This window comes from Fulmarus glacialis, unplaced genomic scaffold (genome assembly GCF_000690835.1).
Source record: "Fulmarus glacialis isolate BGI_N327 unplaced genomic scaffold, ASM69083v1 scaffold344, whole genome shotgun sequence".
NCBI lineage: Eukaryota > Metazoa > Chordata > Aves > Procellariiformes > Procellariidae > Fulmarus > Fulmarus glacialis.
In genome coordinates this window covers 9397-33334 of record NW_009205840.1, presented here as the reverse complement: position 1 = coordinate 33334, position 23938 = coordinate 9397, and the positions used below count along the sequence as shown (strand labels likewise).

At 40.4% G+C, this 23938-nt stretch overlaps 1 protein-coding gene across 3 annotated transcripts; it reads right to left on the bottom strand.

Moving 5' to 3' along the window:
* Window positions 1–510: 510 nt before the first annotated feature.
* TMOD2 (tropomodulin 2 (neuronal)) lies at window positions 511–23242 on the bottom strand. Of its 3 annotated transcripts, none has more exons than XM_009575520.1 (9): window positions 23035–23242; window positions 21134–21290; window positions 9465–9587; window positions 7153–7239; window positions 4292–4422; window positions 3566–3673; window positions 3156–3299; window positions 2684–2828; window positions 511–545 (listed from the first exon to the last, which is right to left on the bottom strand). In XM_009575520.1, exons 1-9 carry the CDS (start codon window positions 23158–23160, stop codon window positions 511–513), a joined length of 1056 nt encoding a protein of 351 aa, XP_009573815.1. In that variant the 5' UTR covers window positions 23161–23242. The 3 variants fall into 3 exon arrangements, with proteins under 3 accessions (XP_009573815.1, XP_009573816.1, XP_009573817.1); XM_009575521.1 differs by having other exon boundaries at window positions 4292–4446; window positions 7180–7239; XM_009575522.1 differs by lacking the exon at window positions 3566–3673.
* Window positions 23243–23938: the final 696 nt, after the last annotated feature.

The window sequence follows — 23938 nt, the reverse complement described above, 5'->3', positions numbered from 1 at the left end:
TGCAAACCTGTACTGGCATTACTAGTTCTATTCCTGGGAGCATCCCATTGCAGGATTCAGTTCGGCAGGACTATACACATATAAGTAAGGATTATTCACAAACATAAGGCATTGCAGAACTTGGCCCTAAAATTTCTATTTTCAGCAGAGAATCCCTTATCCATACACGAGATCATATTTTAACATATCAAAAAGTGTCTAAAATAAGGGTCAGAGTCACTATATGTTATGCTCAGTAACACAGTTAAGATTCTGCGTATTGGCTTCAGATATTGCTAAACATTTTTTTCATTAAAATCAAACCAACTATGAATCTTTCTCATAAAAATTAAATTAACCATGAAAGTTAAAAATGAACAGGCTGTGTTTTCAAGGTTAAAAGGAGACATTAACAGAAATGAGCAATTCCCATTGTAATGGTTTTCCATGCCTTCCCCTATGACCAGTGAGCACTCTGAGATTGCAGTTGTTGGTGGCCTCCAATCTTGCCCTGCATCCTCTATGACGTGGCTACTGCCGCTCTCCTTCCACCCGCTTTTTACGAACTAGACCAATGAAACAAGAAAAGAGCAGTCGTTATTGCTTTCCTGAGAGCCTAGGGACTTTTCTCACTCACGCGCTCCCTTCCCGGTAACATGAATAGGAAGGAAGGAGCTTCTAAGAAATACTTAGCAGGATTATGTCCATAAATGCCATAATTAACAGATCTTAATGCTAAACAAAACAACTGTATCTAAATGGCACTTTTCTATATCACAGACTGTAGAATTTCACCAAGTGTTCATATCAATACATTTTCTGTAAAAATCAGTTTCTGAGCTAAAGGTTTTAGATGATTAAGAAATCACTATTTCCAGTGCTTCCTCCCGATGGCTTCATTTAGATTTTCGTTACAGTTTTACTGTTCTTTTAAAAGCCACTGTGTTCCAACTAAGTTGATACTGGTCTACTCTAGTCTGCATGGCAGTGCTCTGGATTATTTAAGCATTAGGCATCAAAAATTAGTAACTTTTGTAATTGCACAAGTGTATACTATAGGTAAGCAATAATCATATCCTTTTAGAAAATAATTTGAAGTACTCTTAAGTACTGATATCAGTGAGTATTGGCAACAAGGAAAACAACATATTGGACCTTAAATTATCTGTTTAAACTTCACATGCTCTGATTGCATCAACCATCTGATAGTAAGTTAATTAACGCTGGAAACTCACTAGAAATCAAGTAGGTTGAAGTTGCCATTTAGCAAAGCAGAGTGATGAGCTTTGTGTTATGGGCAGGATTATTTTGACAAGCAGCCCCGCGTGAATTTTTACAGCACTTAGGATACATGACAGTTGGTATAGAGCAAGTCTAGTTGGGCAGCATTTGCTACTCCATACCCTAATAAAAATGTATTGAGTCTTCTCTGACTTGGCCAGATAAGATTAGTGAGGTTCTTCTGTTCGTGTGATACAAAATTTGGTGTTACATCAAACTGTCATGTCCTGTTTCTGATATTGAACTGCTGAAGTACAGAACAAAAGCAGTAAAACTGGATGAATGAGTGCTTTTCACTACAGAAAGTCAATAACAACAATATATTACTACAAACATCCCATTACTTTACTATCAGGAGGTTTATTTCATAGTGCTTTCTTGGCAGACTACATTATTCCAAAGCCTACAGTGTAACATCAGTCATTTTTGTCTGCTTTCAGTGTTTTGTTGTTTCATTTATTTTATTTTATTGAATTCTTTTTTGTATTCTGTCCTAGTAAATCTTGGACAAAACCATACAATACAAAAGCAGGAAAATGAAGATTAGGTACAGGACATATGTCTAATGGCAATTGGTTAAATAGTGGGACAAAAGGTCTTTCTCTCCTTGTCGGTGGGATGTTTCAAATACCATTCCGGGACACTAATAGTTTCAGGACCAATAGTATATCATTGGAATGCTTAGGTACTGCTAAAAATTAAAAGTGAAAAAAAAACCAAGTGTGTGTGAAAGAAATAGGTTCTAGCTCAACTTCTATCTTAGTTGTCACAGAGAGAAACTGAAGCTGAAGCCAGCAAAGGTGTCATGGTTTGACACCCCACTTTGAAGTAGAATTGATTAAAAACACATAGTTAATTTTTTTTTTTTTTTCCCTTCTTACTGTAAACTACTCTTGCCTAATCATCTCCTTCTTATTCTGTGTCTTGAGCACACCGGGTAGAGCACGTCACACTCAGGTAAAACTTGCAAAGCTTTATTGTCTTTGACTGTACTTGGTCAGGCAGGCAGGAAAGTCTTTTTTGTTCCCGTGGTTGGGCAGGCTTGGTCTGTCATGGGCAGGGCATAGAAGTGAGGACTTCTGTGTTCGCTGAACAAACAGGATGGGTTTGGCTCTCTCCTTACTGGCCAGAAGAGCTGACAGGGCAGCTGGAAATCCAGGGTGCTCCATGGAAAAGGCTGAAGTAACTCCCCTTCCCAGAAGGAGTGGGAGAAGGCTAAGAATAATAGTGGCTCCTAATCACAGTAAGATCTTTGCTGTTGTCTACTCTAGAGTCAGTGGAGCTATGCATCACCCCTCTACATATAGCAGATTGAATGTTGTAGAGTTAAAATTCAATCTTATGTACAGGCAGGAGTTGTGCCTAGGAAGGACAGGGCTTGGCTCACGTAAACAAATGATGAGTAGATGTAGTAGCATCTTACCCAGATCGTTGTTTTTAGTGATAGCTGCTGCTACCCTGGTTCTTGGGCCTTGCTTTGTGAACTGGTATCCAAACTTGAGAATCTTGGAGTTCTCCTCCAGCATCTTGGCAATCTCCATCTCTACAGCTGTCCCCAGCTGCTGCCGCTGTTGGTGATATGGTGAAATGTCCCCAAAAGAGAAGAAAATACTTGTTTTCATATGAGGGAGAAATAAGTGCTTATATTTCAGTACTATGCTGCAAACCACAAAGAGAATCCTGACCCTGGAGATTTTGCTCTGGGTTTTATATTTGGCTTTGACCAGTTTTATTTAGAAGTTTTCCACTGTTTGGTTGCACGGGCATGGGACATGAGCTGCAGAATGACTGAGCCACACCGGCTGCCTTCATTTGCCAGAGCCCTGTAGGAGAACCCTCTGGGGATCCATACAGAAGGGAAACAAAAGTGGACTCACTCCATGCTCTCTCTTTACCTGGTTGTCAATTTTAATCTCTGTCAGGGATTCATTCTCTTTCAGTGCATCAATCAGTGCCAAAATACCCGTCCCAGTGATGAAGTTGGATTCTACATTCAGACTCTTCAGTGTTTTGTTCACTTTCAACATATCTGCAAATGCCTGAGGGGTCAAAAAGAGGGAATATGAGATAACGTCTTGAGAGTTTCAGGGAATAACGGGAATCTGCAAAACACAGCTTAGTACCTACAAAGAAATAAAACATAAATAGGCTTAGAAGAACATAGAGGTAGATCAGAAGAGATTACACTTCTGCTTTGCACAGTCACAGGGAAATTCTGGGAGGGAAAATGAAGAATGCATCTAAAGCAGACATAGACCTACTTAAAAATTATTGTGTTTTTTTTCCAAGCAGCATTTAAACTTACGATAGCTACAGGGTCATTGCTTCGAGTAGCTGCAAGGCTGAATGTCTTCACATGCGTGTTGCTTTCCAAAGCTTTTGCAAATTCTTTCAGTGTTGGAATAGGAATGTTCTACATTAAGAAGATAAATCCAGTAATTAGGAAAGCCAGTCACATCACTAGACACTGATTTTAATTATTATCAAACTAATTGATTAATAGCCACAGTCTACGCAATTCAGACATCCCCGATGCTCTTAAGCGTAGCTCAGAAAGCACAAAGCGCTTTGCTTCAGAGGCCCGTGGAGGCCTGCGCTAGGATGCGGTGTCAGCACTGCCTTTAACTGGGTCAGGCCAACGCAAGCACGTGACCGACCTCTGAGCTACTTTCCTATTTTGCTGCTGGTTGTTCAGTCTCCGCGTGCCAGCTCCTCCTCCGTTTGCATGTGTGGGCTAATTAAATTTGGCCAGTGATGATTATATAGTGCCCATGAGATATCTTGCTTTACAATCTGCTAAAGAAAGGCAGCCAGAGGGAGTCACCCCTTGGGCTTTTAATTGGCATCTAATTCAATATCAGGCATTGATGACCTTGGAGCCTCTACAACAGTTCCCTCCACACCCCTTTCCTGTGTGTCCTGCTTTTCCTGAACAGTAGAGTCAGCCGAAATTTGAAGATAAAAGGCAAGGGCTTTGGAAATATTTGAATAAACCCTCCTATGATGACATAAATGAAATCACAGCATCTACCTTTATGTTGTTGAGATTAATTTCTATGAGACTAGGATCATTTGCTTTTATCCTTTGTAAACTTGCTTCCACGTTGGTCGGATTAGGTGGCTCCTCAAAGATGGGCTTGACCTTTTCACCTTTCACCACATCTGCAACACAAGATCTCATTAAATCTTGATGTGAGGAACAGGCATCATCAGTAAGAGTCTGGCTTTTCAACTCCCATTCAGGTTTGTAGTGTAGCGTTCAAGAAGGGGTTTATATGAACCACAAAACTTGGAAATAGGAGAATTAGCCCCGTTATCCCTGCCATGCCCTTTGCACCTTCTGTGCACCCAGAAGCATGTCACTTCTGTGGTGACATGCGGTCACAGGCTGGGCAGTATCCTCACAGGCAAATTCCTCCTTTCTGTACAGAAGTCCCAGTACAATTAATTTGAGCCAAAGCAGCTTTAAAGACTATTGTATATGATGTAATATACTGCAAGGGCTGCTTAGTTCTTTGTCTAACACCTGTGTTAGAAGGTGTGTCTAACACAAAGAAGGTGTGTTCAGAACTCGCCCATTACTCGCCCAAACGTCCCTGCACCTATATATAGACTTTTCGAACATAAAGGAACATGATCAGGAGGCCCCTCAGTTTCCTTCTCTAGGCTGATGCTATCAGCCTTACTATAAATTCAATTAGCTCTTGTGAAATTGCAACATCTGCACTTTCTAAATAATAAAGCTATCAAACCATGAAAAGCAAGTCTGTCTGCCAGCACCAAGATTTATCGTGTCTTTGAGTATTCATGCTCCAAAGAGATACAGTTTTTAATGCTGGCAGCTATGAGCTATAAATATTCTTAGAGATGCATAAAAATCACAGCTTAGAACACAATTAGTATTTCTAATTCCCACGCATATAGTTGTGGAGATTAATTTATAAGCCCTGACCACCCAAGCCACTAAAGGCAAGAAAGGAATACATCACTGACCACAAGTATGTTTAAACACTTTTATTTTATGTTGCAGACAGTGACTTATTTTGAAAACTTGTGCTCAAGTCTCAATGTACTACGTATTTCTGTTCAGTGCAATGGGTAAAGTTCACGTCATATCATGGGCCAAAAGAAAAATATTTTTTAGAACTTATACTCTTAGTAGAGATGAAGTCATACACAAACTGGTTTTCACTCTGCTCCCTTTTACCCTGAACTTTTTTTTTTTTTACTATTTCCCTGAGTGACCTCACATATGCCTGAATAACACTCCAGCCTTCCTAGGGAGTAGGAAATTGAAAACTACTGGTAAAATGCATACAGAGAATTCACCCTATCTTGAAGGCAAGGATGGAAAGTAAACAAAAAACAGCAAAGCATTTTTTGCACTTGTGGCAACACCCTGCCAAGCTGGGAGCCAGGGAGAGACTTGCACCCTGTCCTGGGGTTAGACATCACAGTATACTCTGCCTAGAGTTAGCCATATTTTTCACTTTCTACTTCTTGCTGCTTCCCATGAGCTTTATCTTGTTTCTTTAACAATGGTGCTGTTTTGCCACATTGATGGGCAACTTTTGAGATGTCTCCCTCTTTTACTGAAGCATTTCACTTGGCTAAGGAAAGGTATTGCTTTTGGACCAAAGAATAAAGTGATGTGATGGTGATTTTCTGGTTCTTAAGCCTGTGATTGGAGCATAGTTTAGCTGACTCACATAGCTGACATTTTGACTCAGTACAACAAAAATAATCTGAAATCTATGTGGATTAGTAATGCATGTAGTTGCCTGTTATGAGATAGATGGCAGCTTGCACAGAGCCCCACTGGGGAGACTTGCAGAGCAGTCTTAATCTTGAGAAAAATGAAGTGACACGGTGTCCTGTCTGCTTTCCCACCTCCCCTTTAGTAAAGAAGGATGGAAATTAAAGTCCTTGGTAAAGATAGCTGCTGTTCTCATGGCCTTACAAGAAGAAAACGTTTTTTGAGTACTGCTCCCCTAGAAAAGGGCATTCCACAATTCTGTCTTGAAAAGCAAAGTTTAGCCCACTTGATATCCCAGAGCTTGGAGGCGATGAGCTCTGTATCGAGGCTTGGCAGCTCGCAAGAAAAACTTGGAATTCAGACGTACCCATTTCTCCCCCCATCCAGCCTCCTGTCGGTTGCTGAGCTAAGACCTGATTCACCAAAGGTCTGTTTATTTAGTGCAAACATTTCTGGATTTGTTTGTAGTAACTACAGCTGTTTCTGCTGGGGGATTTCCTAACGGTTACACTTCCCGTGTACCTAAGGAGCCCCGTAACAGACAACGTTTAAACACGTTGCCACAGGACTAAGGTGGAGGTAGTAGATCAGAGAGAGTAGCCGGGGCAGGGGTACGTCCATCTGGTCTTTGCCTCCCTGTGAACGCAGCTTGATGTGACTCTGGTCACAGATGTGACTCTGCCAGGGATTCTGCCACGCTCGAACCCCGTGGTTACAAGTCGTTCTTCAGTTGCGTAAATGTAGTTACTCGTGGCGAGGTGGCCTGGCCTGCGCTGTGGCCAGCTCTTAGCTACAGCTCGCTGTTTTCTGTCCACTGCCTAAGCTGAAGTGGAATGAAAATATATATGTCTTGGCTTCTTAAATACTCCCATCTTTTCAAGCACCTCTGCAGATCCAGATATTGCTCTCTAGGAAAACAAAGCTCCTTAGGAATGATTTATTTGCATAGTACTGTTGTCATTATAGATAACAAATTTTAAGATTGTACTTACTTTAACGAGCTCCCCCTCATGATTAATTCTATCAATCAAGGTGAGGCCCAGTCATTACACTAAATTAGGCCAATACACCCAGCCTGTAGGTGTACAAGTCCCTAAAGATGACATATAGCCCACAAGAGAAACCTGCTTGCTTACTTCTCACAGTTCCTTTTCCATCCTTACTGCGGGCTCCTCCTTCATCAAATTTTGGGTTGTTGACCATGTTGTGCACTCCAAGAACAGCTAAAATGTGTAAACACCAACAACAGGATACAATGTTAATGGCAGGAACAAAGACGGCAGAAAAATACCTGCTACAAATTCTAGTCTAGTTCCCCAAACAAAACTCCCTTTATAAAATGTTAACTCTCTAAGCCAGGCTTGCTTGTAGGGAGAGTCTTTAGGGGTCTAAATACTGGAGATACAGACATTTTTAATACAAGTTTTTGAACAACTGAATCAACGTAGTATGCACATAACAGAAATGCCAGCTGGAAGAAACCACTGCGGGTCATCTTGTCGAGCCTCCCCCTCAAGCAGGAGTGTTGCCAACATTAACCAGGTCAGCCATGGTTTTGTCTAGCTGGATCCTGAAAACATCCAGGGAAGGAAATCCCACAATTTCTTTGGGTAACTTGCTACACTCCTAATCATGTTTTTGCCCTAATATACAACCTGAACCTCTTGTTGCTCTTTGTTGTATTGTTTGGCATATCCAAGAAGAATTTGACTGTACATGTGGTTAGCTTAATAATTGGCATTCACACTGAGGTTTCACATGGATGCTAACGTGCTTGGGGAAAAAAAAATATTCCAGGACTTGAAAACAAATAGTGAGGATATAAACGATATAAACTATTATGAGAGAAATGACAAGAGAAACCAAAACTCCATAAAAGAAGCTGCAAAGTTATTTTTTGTGCAAATGAACTTCCATAGTGTCAGAGAATAAATTGCGCTGTGTTTTCTGATACTTCTCCCATAAATTATCTAATTGGACTTTATTCTATAGGATCATGCATTAATTAGAAGTTATTAACTTGATGTAGGTTTTTACTTTTATCATCAATTTTTTCTTATGGAAAATACTCTGTTCTGTAAGCAAATGACTCTTCAGTTGCTGTTACAGACTATTTTCAGAACTCTGGCAGTAGGTGCGCTACTCGCTGTTTTTCACTAGACTTCAATACCAACAAATTCTGTCATGAATGGCTGGATACTGACCAGAGCTGAGCAAAACTTGGAACTTCATTCCATGAACTTCAGACTTCCTGAGAAGTGCTGGCTGCATTATAATCCTGTGATTCCTGTGATACACCACATTTCAGTCAGAGCCAAGACTAATGCATCCAGAAATGGGTGGTGTAGCCAAGAATTACAGAAGATAATGGCAAGATCACATCCTTCAATAGGACAATATAGTAGCTACAAGAGTGTTGAGTTTAATGTTGATCTAACCCGGATTCAGATTTATCTAATATGCTGAAATATTTCATTTAGATTTTCCTCATGGAAACAAAAAAAATTGTCAGTTGCAATTCTCCCACCAAAATTTTTGTATAGACTAGGGCCCAAAAAGGTAGACCATGGAGCTCAGAGAGCCCAGGGAAGGACAGGATCCACTCTGAACTGGGTGGTCAAGGCAGGAGATGTCAACGGTTCCATAGGGAGATCTAGGTTGAGCAGCACTTTAGGATGACCCATTGACATTAATCTCACCAGCCCTGGCTGGTTTGCTTCTTCCCAAATTAGGGATTCAGATGATGATCTTCTACTAGCATAAACATATGACACACCCATGATACAAACTGCTTGAAAGTCACAGCCGGCTCAAGACCTACAGATTGGCCTTTGTTATACTGTAGTTTCAAATGTTATTTATGCAAGTGGATACACTTCAAAATTATTTCCTTTTGCACAATCTAAAACATGAAGTTATACTCTGGATTAAAGGAAAAGAATTAAAAGTGGTGAAGATACCCACGTCTAATCAGCTGGCAACCAATTTTCTGATTCAAGGGGTTACATTTCAAATTTCCTCATGGATGCAGGATCTTTATCCACTGCATCCTCTAACAAGTTCATCCTGCCACTTGGGATGTCAGAGTTGAGAGGAGGTACCAATAGTACGCTACAAACAATGCGGATGCAGTAAGATCAATGGTCTCCACTACAATGCAGCCTGCAGTCTACCATCTACCCTTCCTTTCCCCAAATCATGTTAGCTGGTTCATCTTCTCCCCTTGCCTGCCACATCAACTACAAGTAGATGAGAGAAGTCTTAAAATGCAGCAGTTATCGAGTCATGCTTGAACTCCTCATGAGCAATGCGTGGCCCACAGGTTGGCCACCTGTCTGTATAGTGAAACAGCAGGTACTTGAGGGATGACCATGAGACACTCCTGGTGGCAGGTCTAGGCAGATAAGAATTGGATGTGTAGGGGGATCATACCTATATATTATCTAACCTGCAAGGTCATAAAGCTCAGTATCTGAAGCGCTGGCCAGGGCTTCTTCTAGTTCCGGATCCAGGGTCACTTTCTCTTCTGTACGGGTTTCTATGGGCTTTTCTTTAGGGATAAATATTTTTCCTAAGAGAAGAAAAAAGCCAGAGTGAGTAATGAATTATCGGAACAACTCCTCTGCCTCCTGGCAGTGGGGGAATAGGTCTGTGACAGTGGAACTGCTTGGAAAGATTATCAAGTGCATGTTTTCCTCTTTCTTACTTGATGCTATCCTCCACACCAGGATCTTAATAAGAGTCTAAAACTAAAAGGTGCAGAGTTCTGCTCTGTGTTGGTGATTGTTAATGTGGAAGCAAATTTCCTAAAATAAATCCCCAGGAGCAGTCACAGCTGGGATTTTTCTGAAGTTCCTGTGGCCTTAAATACGCAGAATCAGGTCTACACAAAAAGCTTGCAGAAATTTCATCCTTATATTTAAATGAGGCACCAGAAGCAGTTAAAACCAGCCTACTGCAAGAACCTTTCAGTTTACCAAATTCCATACATGAGCCTGAAAGCTCAGCAAACCTGTTCTCTTCCAGTAACTCAGTTTAATTCCCAGCCTCTCCATGAGTATTTCCCCCTCCGTGTCTCCATTCATGTAAATAGCCTTATCCTGATCATCTGTGCAGGCCTGACGAGTCTGAACTGAACTGAACCACACGTTCCCCAAGAAAGACTCCTGACCTGTTTGTCTCTCTTTGTATGCTGCTGTTAGATTGGGGTTAGCAGGTGTGTGTTTCCATGCGATATTCCCCCAAGACTGAGATCATCAGCCCTTCTGCTGAAACGAGAAAACTGTAGGATAAATCCAGAAACAACACAAGAAGTCAGACTACTCCTTTAGCCTGCCATTATAGTTAAGCTCGTAGTGTGGTGATGTAACTGCAAATGCTTGGAGCCAGGCCCTTTAAATCAGCGCTAGGGCTGCGCTTCAGACGCCAGCGCTGCTGGGGCTTTTCTCCCACTCAACACTTCCCTCTACCAAACCCATACAGTCAGTAATGCATTAGATGATGCCACATGCAACAGACAGTGTCATGGCTCCGATAATTCTGTGAATTCCCATGTTCTACTGTCCACTGCGGAGTAGTTCCGCTCACCTTGTCCCTAACAACTGCTTCTCAAGCAGGCTTCAGTTAATCCCATTGTAATGAAGCTGTGGTGACCTTTGGATGCCGGTGGCTTTGGCTCACTGTCGACTTTAAATTGTTTTTTTGTGCAGCTTTGTACACTCTAGATGTAATGCTTGAAGCATATCCTGTGGCTTTCTGAAATGTCTCTAAAATAGTTTAATTTTACCTCTATTAGTGATGTTATTTTCTTACCATTAATAAATGCAGTTCTGATGTTTCGTGTTGAATTACAGATGCTTTTCCTCTGGTTTTTTGTGGCTTAATTTTTCCCCATTATGGTCCAAAGTATCATTTTCATGTAGATAATACCCCATTCATTTACCTCTTTCATACAAGTTTGTCTACAGCAATTTCTATACTGTCAGCTTCCATGACTAAGACCACTGAATAAGCTCAGAAAAAAATTTTAATGGAAATTTCTGAAACTCTGGCAAGGTTTACTGACACAGGATTCGAATTATTTACCCTAGAGATATTTATACCAAGGCTAAATAATTTCTGAGTACAAAACTGGACAGAAGGTTATGTAGAAAGACAAAGCAGTATCATATTATGATTCATTTTTCATGCAATATTTTAAGTAATCTTTTAAGAAGAGGCTTCTAGAAGATAAAAGCTTTTGTGGGCCAAAGGTAAGAATCATTTTCACTTTCACCGTGCACTGGGTGATATTAATCAGAGACAGCCATCCCAGCAACATCAAACAAAAGTCAAGTGGAAATCTGGGGTGAGAAATACTCTCTGAAGATAGATTAGTCATGCTCTCCAGATTTCATAACAGCAGAGGTACAAAGATTTCAGACTCTCTCTGTACTGTCACCTAATCTGAAGTGTTGGATGGCAGCTTCCAGCCACCACTGACCAAGACTTAATTTGATGCCAGCTTGACTGGTAAGGATAACACGTAAGGATAACACATAAGGAAAAGAATTAATGACTATGTTGGAAGCTAGAAGACCAAAATTAATCAGAATATCTGAGTAAACAATCAATAGTGAGGAGTACTGTCCGTAAAAAATTTTGCTTTCAGATCACTGGTGATTCCACATGAGTTTCAAGTAATTAGTAGGTCGTCTGAGATCTTGAGGGAATCCTACTTATCTTTATCCGGGCTATCCCCTAACAGCTATACTCCACAGAGCCATAGCTCCCATGAAACATCTCCGTCAGGCAATAAGTGATTCTTCACAGACCCAAACCCCAGCCAGACTGTTAACAAATGCTGACGGAAGTCTATACTTTCACACGTAACGTTGTAAGGGGACACAGGACCTGGAGTCTTGTGTAAACTGGACACGATATGTATTACAGTTGGTCCTTCCCTACGGAGTTTGGATGTGGGTAGGCCAAGTATCTTGTGTAGCAAGAAATCCAGGGGTAATGGAAACCAGTACAGGCTTATACTTTTTCTGTGCAGTTCACATATATAGGAATACAATTTTTAAGCATTTGTTTGAGGCATATGTAATTCTTGGATGGCAGCCCAGATCTTTTTAAATGTGTATATGACTCCCAATGATAGTTTCATTTAAAGCATTCTTGGCAAATATTTTAGAAAAAAATTCTATTACTGGTTATATGAAATATTTAAAGGGGCAAGGTCATGTCAAAGATAGTAATATATATCTTTAATATATGTGGGCCTTGCTGGCGTGCAGTGGCGTTTTAAAAATATTCTTTTTTTCTGCTACCTAGATAAGAACATTCTTTTGCATTATCCCACTGTGGAGAGATGCTGTAGCATAGCAGATAGAGGTTAGAAGAGCTTATGCATATAGCGGGTTATTAGGAATTCGTTACCTGTCCAGCAAAACTGTGTGTCTGTGTTTACAGATGGCTGTCAACCAGTTCTCCTTCATTATTTTAAAGTCAGAGTTTAAAGATCTAGGAGGTTCCTCCTAGTCCCACATCCGTACATTGTAAATTCATTATATACTGCCATCGTGGAATTCACTGACAAAATAAAATATGGATTGTGGCTTGCTTGTTTCAACGGTCCAGCTTAAATTTAAAATTTATTATTTGGAAGAAGCCTCAGAAGAATAGTGACGTTTTATTATTTTAAAGTGAGGTTTATGAAGAAAGGCTGCTGCTCGTGGTGCTTTTTATATTCACATTGTATTTTAGAAGGTACTTTATTACAACATTCCACGTGGTATAATTAATGTTGGCTGCGTTACATTTTGCCTCCAGAATATACTAATGTTCTGTGCTAAGTCTTAATAGTAATAGCTTATCTTTCTACCAATGAAAAACACAGTGACAAACGTTATGTTTATACCTGTCATACTTGAGCTACATCAGTGCTAACAACACTAAGATAACCACAGTTATGTACAAAAATAATATATTCTTGTGTTTAACTGCAAAACAAAATTCAATTCTGGTAAAAAAAATAGTAAGCATTAAAATATCATTTTATTTTTACACATGCGTAGAAACCCAAAATCTCTGGAATCCAAAGTGCTTTTTTTCAACATGAAATTTTAAGCGTAAATCAATGCAATTCTCCCCTTCTTTCTGTCAAACTGGGATAAGTGGTGGGGTGACCTGGATGATGACTGAGGCAGCTTCCCCTGTACCCAGGGGACTTTCTGACTGTGGTGCAGTGAGTAGAGATTTGTCCTGGCTCAGTCTAACAGCAGAGCTATTCCTTTTCACACACTGCAAAACTTCTATTCAAATTGAAATATGATATGGTTCATGTTTTACTCAAAAGAGGCTCGGGGAAAAAATCCTTTGAAAACCAGAGAGAGGATTCAGTAAAAAGGACTACAGAGAGCCATAGAAATGCCGAGTGAGATAAAAGGAAGACAAATTCTATGAAAAAAAGAAATACACTGGGTACAGTCATAAAACTATGGACGTAATTTTGCCACTTGGTTTCAGCAAGCTCTGATTTCCTGCATTATGCAAATGTCCCCATTAAAGCAATGTCAAAGTAAAGCAAGGAAATGAGATGTACCCCTAACTTCATCTCCTTATACAATAATAGTTAACTACATAACCACATATGCACACATAGGAAAATGTATTAATTGAGCAGGGAACTACTTCAAGTGTATTTTCCTGAAGTTCATTTGTTTATTGTTATATAAGGGGGAAAAAAGGAATTTTAATAGCACCGTTGGTAGGATTTTACTAGTGTGTCCAATCTAAAAAACATTTTGAGGATTTCATCTTCATTTATAGTTTACAGCATTTGGAACATCATTTCTGGTATGTCTTCTCTCTGCCTTCCTTCTTATGTCATTAGACTTCTGTGAATAAATATAAATTGCCACCATTTTTATTTAGTATAAATACTTAGTATTTACTCCCACCTTGTACAAGCCGAAATTGTACAAGCCGAAACTCAACAAAGCAGAGAGCAATGGGAAATAAGCCCATTTGTATTTGCTGTAAAAACGTCCTTTTGTTTAAAATCAGTTTTATTAAGGATAGTTACTTAATTTTATAATACAATGCATTTTCTGCCATAATTGTAAAACAATAACGTAGTTTCTTTTCCTATAAACTGCAGTTCAGATTACTGTACTTTCAAGAAAATATCTGGTTACACTTACTTCTTACTTTTCAATGAATCATGGACTACAGTGAGTGCCTGTTTATTCTCAATTACAGAACGTTACACTGACCTTAGAAGTGAAATTCAGTAATCTTGGAAATCTGCCTTGCCAAAATCACAGGCACCTGATTCACTTTTTCCATTTTGCACTATTCTTTTCTTTTGAAGCTTACTTAAACTCCTCTATGGAGTTATATGAAAACGGAGCTAAATTAGTTCTTACCAGGAATAAATTTGTATTATGAAGAAGAAAACAGGCCAAGTTCAAATAAGTGTGAAGCTAAAAGCTAGTAGTAATTAAAATGCAGTATCATAATTGCTGCTGTACTATTACTCTTGGATTAGTGTCTGCATATGCTATGCCTTAAAAATTATGATAATGGAATGGGAAGGTTGCAAAGTTAAGCTTTTCAAAGTTATTATATCTATTGTGTATATACACAAAGAGCAAAGTTAAATTGCAGCAGCATTTTTGACTTTGATCAGCGTGCTGTATTCTGCTACTTTAGCGATACCCTTTAAAGAATCCTTCTGAAAATATACTTTCTCAAATAAAAATAAACAAAAGCCAACCTATAATCTTTAAAACAGAAGGAAGCCCAGAATTTCATCAGACCCTCACATGGATTATCACAACAGTTAGGATCCCCGTAGTCCTACAGCAGTACTCTGGATTACCACCTGGATTAACCTGCTTCACCAACAGTAGCAGATGAGGAATGGCAGCAGAGGAGGAAAAGAGTCAAGCTGTGCTGCTGGGCTTCAGGTCCTCAGGGACATCGAAGAACCTTGAAACTTAGGCAAAGCTAGATGCCACACTAGTTATGTTTGTCTCTGGCCTCCTTTCTCCCATCTCGCATGTCCTTCTCCTGTGTTCCTTTCCTCATTGCCCCCCGTGCCCTCCCCATCCCCTGTGTCTCCTGGTCTTGCTCATCTTTGCATCCTGACCCTTCCCACCACCTCCTTTCCCCCTGCCCTGTCTTCCTTACCACTGCTCTCTTCTACTACAGCTCCTTTCCCCAGAGCTGCCACATCTAGTCCGTCATCCTGAACATACTCATACACCTCCTCGAAAACTAATCCCTCCACCTCTCTGCACTAGCCTCTCTGCTGCCTGTTTACCCTTTTTTCTCCTTTACAGTGCCCTTACAAAGTGAGGGGAACACTGTCAGAACAGGAGAGTCTCCCTGCCGTGGTTCTGGTGTGACGGTGGCCTCTCAGATGAGCAATTTCGAAGAGCATCCAGCACACCCACGCACCCTCCAGCCGGCCACGCCAGGTCTGCCGGGCGCTGCTGTGCTGTCACGTGTGCTGCCGGCACACGCAGGCAGAAGCTCTGAGGACATGACTAATGCTCACTGCAGGGGGAATATTTGGAGAACACTATAACAAACTGGATGTACAAGAAAGTTCAATATTTTGAAGATGCCAAATTCAAGCGTATTTCCCTGGGGATTGCAAAGGGCATACATTTCAAGTCCCCTCTTCAAAGCATGGAGGCACTGCAGCTCATAAAAAAACAGCTGGAAATATTTACTTTAGATGGCTAAAACAATGTGTTTTCTCCTAATCTTGTTCTTGGAAACAGCTGAGTCCTTTTTGCTGACACTTTCCAAAAATTCAGCCCGAGGCAGACTCTCAGCATGGGAAATTTCAGTGTGAACTGTGTGAGTTTGGCAAAGTCATGAGCAACTAAAACAGGGTCTTACAAAAGCAAGCAGTGAAAGGCACTGGCTAGAGGCATTACTGTCAGCAACTGCAGCACTTTCAATGCTTTAAGAGACAAACATGGGCTCTAAATTTAAGTCTTGAAGAACAGGAAGAAGGTGGCAAAAATTTAAACAAACCATTTCAGCGTTTGGGGTCAAAAGACTGCCTTTGTCAATCCAAGAAAGATACCGTGTCCCTAAAATAAACCCTAACTTTTTTATATAGAGTCCGTTAAAGAAACTGGAATTGGAACTCATTTGCATCTACTCTAATACTTTGACCTTCTGAAAATGGCTGTCATTATTACTAGTGCTGTGTATTGATACTCTGCTTGGCACAGCACAACATGCAAGATAGATGGTCTCTGCCAGAGCAACTGAAAACAGGGGTTTGGCCAAAAGTTCTCGGTTTAATCATCCCTATCTTCTTCCTTTTCCCTTTTATCAGTTGGCTAAAAATGTTAGCATTTAATCACATACAAGCGTGTTCCCCTTCCCTTTCCAGCCACAAATAATAATAGCCCAATCCACTGGAGTTTTTCCATGACTTTGATGAGAACTGGATTGGATCCAAAATGAAATGGTTTGGCAAGGAACAGAAGACCTTGTAGAAAACAGGGATAGTGGTGAAGGGTTGAAACAGCAGTCCTTATGGCAATTAAAAATGGCATGGCCAACTTTTCATATTTAATCATATTTCACAACAACAGAACTTTTTTCAATTATGTTTCATTAGTGTCATGCAGTTAAGAGAACCGCTGCAACGAAGCAGAAACAGAAATGTCGTTAATAGTTTATGTTTCTATTACAGTAGTACTCAGATCTTAACTGAGATCAGATGTACATACTGCATTCAGGAAAAGAAAACATGCAGCATTGACATTGCTCTTTAATATTTTGTGCCTGCACTGCCCCTTACTTTCTCCCACCTTTTCTTTTTATTCCTGGACCTTTCCCGAACTTGAAAATGATACAGAAAAGGCTTCACAGTGATCTAAGTGTGACAACTGGCTGTTCCAGCTATATGTGTTAGTTCATCAGGATCTATGTAAGGATTTTTTGAATATCTCTCCTAAGTAGGAACTAATCAAAAAATACATAAAATAAACACTTACAAACTGCCAATCACCATGGCTACAATTATCAGCCCTAATTCCCTGTACCTCCATTGCTCATTAATAACGAACCCTCTGTTTGTGGGAATGGCTGATTAACAGCTGTGTTGCACAAGAGTTCCTGAAAGCCACCAGATCGTTTGCATACCGCAAGGGGAGCAAACATTCAAACCAAGTACCCGCCCCGACTCCTGTTAGGGAGGGTGTGGGGTAAAGCCCTCTGAAAAAATTGCTTGGTGGCCAGTTTGGGTGTGCGCCTGTCAGGCTGTGACCGTTCTGGCCCTGGTTCAGCAAAAACTTGGGTTTTCATTGACATTTGAGAGCTATCCCATACAGGCTTAAACCCTTCTTTTTGTACAGCAGTTAATGCAGTACATTAACAAGCTGAAATATGGCAGAGGGCTACAACCCTAATGCGTGCCATACGTTTGATTGGTTTTGCCAAACATTTCCAACCTCTCGAAACTACGATTACAATCAAAAACAAGGCAATTCCCTGCCCCACCAGCCCCCCACCTTGAGCTCATATTTAACACTTCCTTTGTTTTAATCACTCTGAATATCCCCGCCAGCTCTGGAATTTGTTTTGGCTTGTTTTCTAGCACAATCAAAACCTGATGGTTGTGTTCAGCATATAGAGGCCAACACAGGCAACTGAATTTTGTCCTTCAGCAGCTGTTTGATATTGTTTTTTGGTCAAGAACTCTCCAATAAAACATTAACACAAAAAAAGAGAGGCAGAGACGCTAGATAAAGAATAATGATGTATCACAGACTATTCTGGAAGGAGGATATTTTAAATGCTACCTTCTTTTCAGCTCATCACTGAATTTTCAAGTCAGTATCAGCTTTGCATGACAAACATAGGAACTGGTAGAAATGCCACTTAACATCTGGTAGAAGCATCCCACTTCCTAAATTTGAAAAAATAAACGCTTTCCCAGTGGCAGAAAAATATCAAAGTACAAAAAAGTGACAAAAGCTTAAACAACACCTGACATATTCTAATCCTATTGACACACAAATATTCTCAGGAGGTAAACAGTGCCAAATGGTACATTGACACCAGCACCTCCCATTTCTAATTATACACAACTGGATGCATTTTGGAGCTGCCTCAGACTTAATTTTTATCTAGCAGAATTAGTGTAAAATTAATTGGGGACTATTTACAATATGGCTACATTATAGTGCTGCTATAATGTAAAGAAATCATTTAACAGGCATCTATATAATATAATCATGTAAATATTTACCAATCTGTAAATACACCTTAGAGACCATCAACATGCAGAAAGCGAAGAGTAAGCTTTTCGTCAAGAGATATTCTTCTTTAGTTTCTTTTGAGGACACATTTTAGAAATGTGAATTAGTTATCCTGAACTAATTACTAAGCTTTGGAAGAATACGAATTATTCTCTAATTAAAGTTACTTTAAATCTAGCATGTAGTATCATATCTTGGAAATGTCTTTGCAGGATTGCTTTATTTCCTTGCACGAAAATATCTTAGTATAAATGAAAATCAAGTCATTAATATTTTAATAGAGTCATTCTGTTATTGTCTCTTCAATCAAGTTTGTCAAAATAAGTAATGCCGCAGTTACAAGCATGGATTCTAAGATCCAGAGCCAGCCACGCATGGCCTTTATGTGACATTCATCATGTTTCACCAGATTCACCCAATTAGCAGAATTATCATACATAGGAAGATTTCAGTACATTTGGCAGATGGAGACCTCAATCATATGTTTTATAAGGCTCAGATTCTGCATGAAGTCTTTGCAGTGCGGAGCAAGGGGGAAAGAGAACTAGAAAAGGAGACAGAGAAGCCCAGTGCTTGAAGTCCGGTCATCTTTCGTAGGACGTCTCCTGCCAAGTTGGGGGCAGAAGAGAGATGCAAGTACCAATACAGGATCAAGCTCAAAATAAACAGATTCTTTCCTAAAGCCAGTTCCCTTAAAGCAGCACAAAAATGACACTGTGCTGTTCATCCACTTCTCAATTGTCAAGGTACTGGACCTCATCAGGTGCACAGATCTCAGATTAATTCAGTTATTTCTAATATTAACAAAGAAACAAAGGGTATTTTCATGGTATTTGGCCTTTGACTTCAAAGAAAATTCAGTAGAATTCTTTGTGTTTAGATTGTAAAATGACTGCAGAAATCACAGAACATGTGGTTGTTTTCATTTGACTTAATCTGCTAAAGCCGATACTGAAGATTTTGTCAGGAACTGGTGTTGTACAAGGAACAGGAGAAATTAAGGGAATAATTCTCTTAGCCTAAAATGCTGTCATAACCTTGTAATTGTGATAATTCTTAAAATTGTAATTTTTAAGTAAATGGTCACAGTGAATCAAAAAACAAAATAAGAATAGCTTTAAATGCTAGCATGGCTGAATTCACTCTGTGCTGAGGGAAAAGTGACACCTGTGGTTATTTGTGTTTGTAAAGCAGTGGTATTTCCACACCAGAGACACCAGGAATTAATAAGCAGCACTAATAAGCACTTTAAGGGCATCTGGAAGCAAATGTAGGAATAGTACTGCTTTAGCCTCATCAAAAGAAAACTGAAATAGAATAAACAGGCCAGTGCATACAATAACACTGTCACGGACAATACAGGGATTAGTTTTGTACAGATCAAGTGCCAGTCCTATGGGTATACGCAATTCCATGCACTGCTGTTTTTTTGTGTACTTGTGTTTCAGGCTTGTTTGGAGATCTCAAGCATGACTACGGTGCAAAATGCAAAGTCTTAGCCCTAAGTCAGTAAATATCAGTCAGGTGAGACCTGACTGAAGCTGTTGGTGTAAATATGCAGAGACCTGCAAGCAGTAACATGTACTGGTAACACCGCGGTGTGTAGGAGACAGGAAAAGGGAAACAATTGATAATAAATCCATAAGACAATAAACTGTTTTCTTTTCTGTACAGTATGTGCTTGATCACTCCTGCTACGGGCAGGATCACTGCAGTGTCACTGCATGTCAGTGGGCTCAGCATCAACCCGTGAATAGCATTGGGCGCAAGATACGACGGAGGAAAAAGTAGGTTAAAGAATATGCTGCATGATAAAATAACGCATCAATCAGATTGAGCTGAAAACTGTCTTGTTTGTCTAAAACCATTGTTTCAAAGAATGAGAACACAATGTAATGACAGTAACAACTCTTGGCCTGCAAATAACGTTTTATATCTTTGATAACGATGCATAAAGTAAAAAAATGTTGCACGTGACTTTCTTGAAATACCTGCTTTCCCTTAAGCAGGTCCTACTGAAATAACGGCAAATTCATCAGACGGTCAAAAATGGACCCAGACATAATAAGTTCCTTCTCGAATGAAAAGGTGGCCTGAGGGAGGCATTTTTATCCACGGTATATAGACGAGGAAAAGGAGATAATGGTGCTAAAGGAACATTGCTCGCTTAAAAATATGACTGTTCCTGCCCTAAGGTTATCCTACCAATGTTTGAATGATTAGAATTAGGTTTTCCTGTTTTTCCCGTTTTTTCCTGTAGCTGTAGGACAAGGGCAAGCAGAGAAACTGTCTGCATGAATAGCATTGCCAGATGTGCTAGTAAACAAGTGGAAAAATACTTATTCTTTGTAAGTGTATTCCCTAAGCTATTACTTACAGCAGTTATAGGCAATACTTACTTAGAAAGGCATTTAATACGTTTCCTCCTGAACACCTCCCCCACGGCAGTACCCTTGCATGGGCCTAATGCTTAACGTGGGAATAGCCCCAGCGGGGTTAGCGAGGCCACCTTTGACCGTTCTTGACTGCAAATAGAGGCATTTGCTGCTGATCGAGCCCTTTGCTGGACTGGCGTTCCTGTGTTCCCGCACCCGCCAACGGGCCTGATTAAACATGCAATTACAACTCCAGAGTAGCAAGGCAGACCACGACACGGCAGATAAAACCACCAGTCCACCTCCTGCTACAACAGCTCTGGATCTGACTCCTGAGCTTCACCCTGCACAGGAACAGCCTCCACCTCTTTTGTCCCAGCGTGTTCCACCACAAGGCCAGGCAGCGGAGGATGCCTGCGCCCAGGCAGTCCACTACTCAACACTGACACGAAGACGGAGGGTACCTTTCTTTTCCCCTGTAAATGGTACAATGTCTTCTCTGTCTTTGTGCTCAAGCGCTTGCTTCTCCAAGTACGAGAGCAGGCGTTCTCTGTCGAAAGGGCCTGTGGCAGGTTTAGTGGTCTGGTCCTTTTGCCGAAATCCTGCTGGAAGCAAGGCGTTCTGTGAAAGAGAGGGAGGCATGTAAAGGAGATGAAGCAAATTTCATTTCAATGTTGTTGTTTTTTAAGTGGAACCGGTCTTTGCATGTTACTTCACATAATGCTCTTTGGTGACAGCAATAACACACGTTATCTGAATGTAACCATTAAACCCAGTGTATCTTCCAGGCTTCTTGATTGTACCACCTATTAATATTCTTATTAACCATATTTACAATTACAGCACCAAAGAACTGAGCAAGATCAGAGCCCTTTCTGTTACACATATAACCACAGAGTTTGCAGTCCAGGCAAATAGACCAGGATAAGTTTTCTATACATTTTCTTCTCTTCATTTACTCTTTTTCCTCCCCATTTTTCTTTCTCTCTTTTCATTTTTTCAGAAATTCCTTTCATTCTAATGCAGATGTCTCTTGGACTTCAGAAGTGAATGACACACACAGAAAGTAATTGGTGAATTATGTGGACTTCAGCTATTTAGAGTACGCAGGAAGCAAGCAGATGAAGCCCCACTTTAAACATGTAGCTGTGTGGCCATGTGATTGCAGCTGCATCCCATAACATAGGAAGATGCATAAGGCTCCCACATTGCAGTCCAGGAAATCCCAGAAAGGAGTACAGGTACATGGACTTTGCAGTGCATGTGCAGTAAAGCCAACACGTTGAAGATGCCCCAGAGCACTGCAGAAACACTTCATCGTTGGCCAGAACATGCACAGTAAATCTGATCCATGGCAAATATCCAGTGAATCCTGAGCACGTCCAGTGAACTAAGTCACTAGACATTTTATCTGTGCGTGCACTAACGTGTCCAGAGTGCTGCACATATGTAGCTTGACAACAAATGCACCGTGGCTTTTTGTTGTTGTTGTTGTTGAATGTTCTGTATCTCTATTTGAGATGCCAGATACTTGAAAATACCAGAAAATGCACTGTAGAAGTGGTGTAGTGAGGGAAGTGGCAACATGGAGGGAGAGAACAGTAAAGCCCACCCTTCATTTCCAGGTAAATTTGTGCTATAGAACTAGAAGCTATAAATCTATTGTGTTTTTTCAAATTTATTTCGTCTCCAGAGTGAATGGATTTTATCTGCCAGTTTACCTGCCAGTTTTCAAACTCCTACATCAGTTTGGAAGACATTGGGGTAGGTACAGTCAAAATTCCCGACCAGCATGCTTGTGACTGTAGCTTCATTATTGTAGGACTGAGTGGTTCCCAGGCCAGAGATCTTTACATTCTTTGTGAGAGTGTCTTCAAATATCCAAATTATCCTTGCTCTCTAGAAAATGACAGTTGTGTAGCTGAATCTTATTTTTCTTAATCATGCCTAAATATGTTCTCTTCAGCTAAAAATATCTGTGCTGAATGACACAGTCGACAGATTTCAGAAGTTCAAAAGATCTGATCTTCACAAACACACATTATGTTCGTTTGTTTATTGCTGTGCTCAGAAATAGCAGCCATAAAAAGCTTGTCATCATGCTGCAGTGTACAAACATGATTAAAGATTTAGACTGCAGACAAACTCGTGTCTAAATAGACAAGGGATAGAGAAAGGGCACACTTGTACAAAAGCAAGTAGCACATCACAGCAGAATAAACCCAAAATGTGCCTAGCTGAGCTGCTCATCTTTTAGGGTATGCTGCCTCTACTGTAACAGAATGCAAATAAAAAAAGGTGCCATATGTGGCATTTATAATAGACAGCTTCTGAACTGTGACCCTCCCTGGTCCCCATTACTAACCTCAGGATCCAGGTCATCAAGAACATGCTCTAGCTGTTTCAGTTCATCCTCTGAGAGTTTGCTGAGTATTTCATCTTCATTGATATTCTTGTATTTCTCCAACTCTTTTCGGAAGGGCAGAGACATGGCTCCTGCTGAGCTGCTTGACTGATGCTGCTCTTCAAGATTTCAACCATCCAGGAGTTCTGAGCTTCTTGCGGCTTCACTCACTGTTGAGAATAAATCATTATGAGTATCTCCATTTAAATCATTATGAGTATCTCCAGTCCTAAAGAGCCTGCATGCCGAGAGTCACATTTACACTTTATTAATGAAAACAAAGCAGCGAGATGTCCTGGCTCAGCAGAGGGGGTGGGGGAAGCGCTGGGGCTGCCTGTGCAGCGGTAGCCAAGGAATAGCAAGGAAGGGTACGGTACGCTTGGGAACCTCATGGGTGCAGCAGCAAAGAGAAGCTTTGAGACATAGACAAGAAAAAACATTGGGAACTTATCCTTTTCCATACACATAAATCTGTTTTATTTCATTTGCTTAGAAATGGCAGTATCTGCTTGTTCTTTTGGCTAACGGCAGAGGAAAGTGGTAAAATCACAGAAAACAGTCCAACACTGACAAACAAGAAGCAAAATGTTGTGCCTGGAGGTATTCTATCTTATCCCAGCTTTGCTGATGGCTGAAAGCTTACCCACATTGTCTTCGCTGGCTTTTTGGTACATTCTGGTTACCTAAGCAGCTGTAAAGTATGCTGGTTGGTAGTCTTATTTCAAAACTTTTGGCTACAAATGATAGCGCTTATCATCAAAATAATTCTTGCTGTAAATTAGTCTGCTGCATGGGGCACCTGCAGGCATTCAAAACACGGTCATGAAAAAAATATAGACTTAGTATTTCACAAACTCTTTAAGTT

Bases quoted from the DNA above. Each gene is read 5' to 3' on its own strand.
- TMOD2 (XM_009575520.1), bottom strand. From the start codon at position 23,160: ATGTCTCTGCCCTTCCGAAAAGAGTTGGAGAAATACAAGAATATCAAT. The intron at 3,674-4,291 runs GTAGATGCTGTG...TTCTTAATGTAG, and splicing joins TTAATCTCAACAACATAAAG to AACATTCCTATTCCAACACT. The intron at 2,829-3,155 runs GTAAAGAGAGAG...TATCACCAACAG, and splicing joins AGATTAAAATTGACAACCAG to CGGCAGCAGCTGGGGACAGC.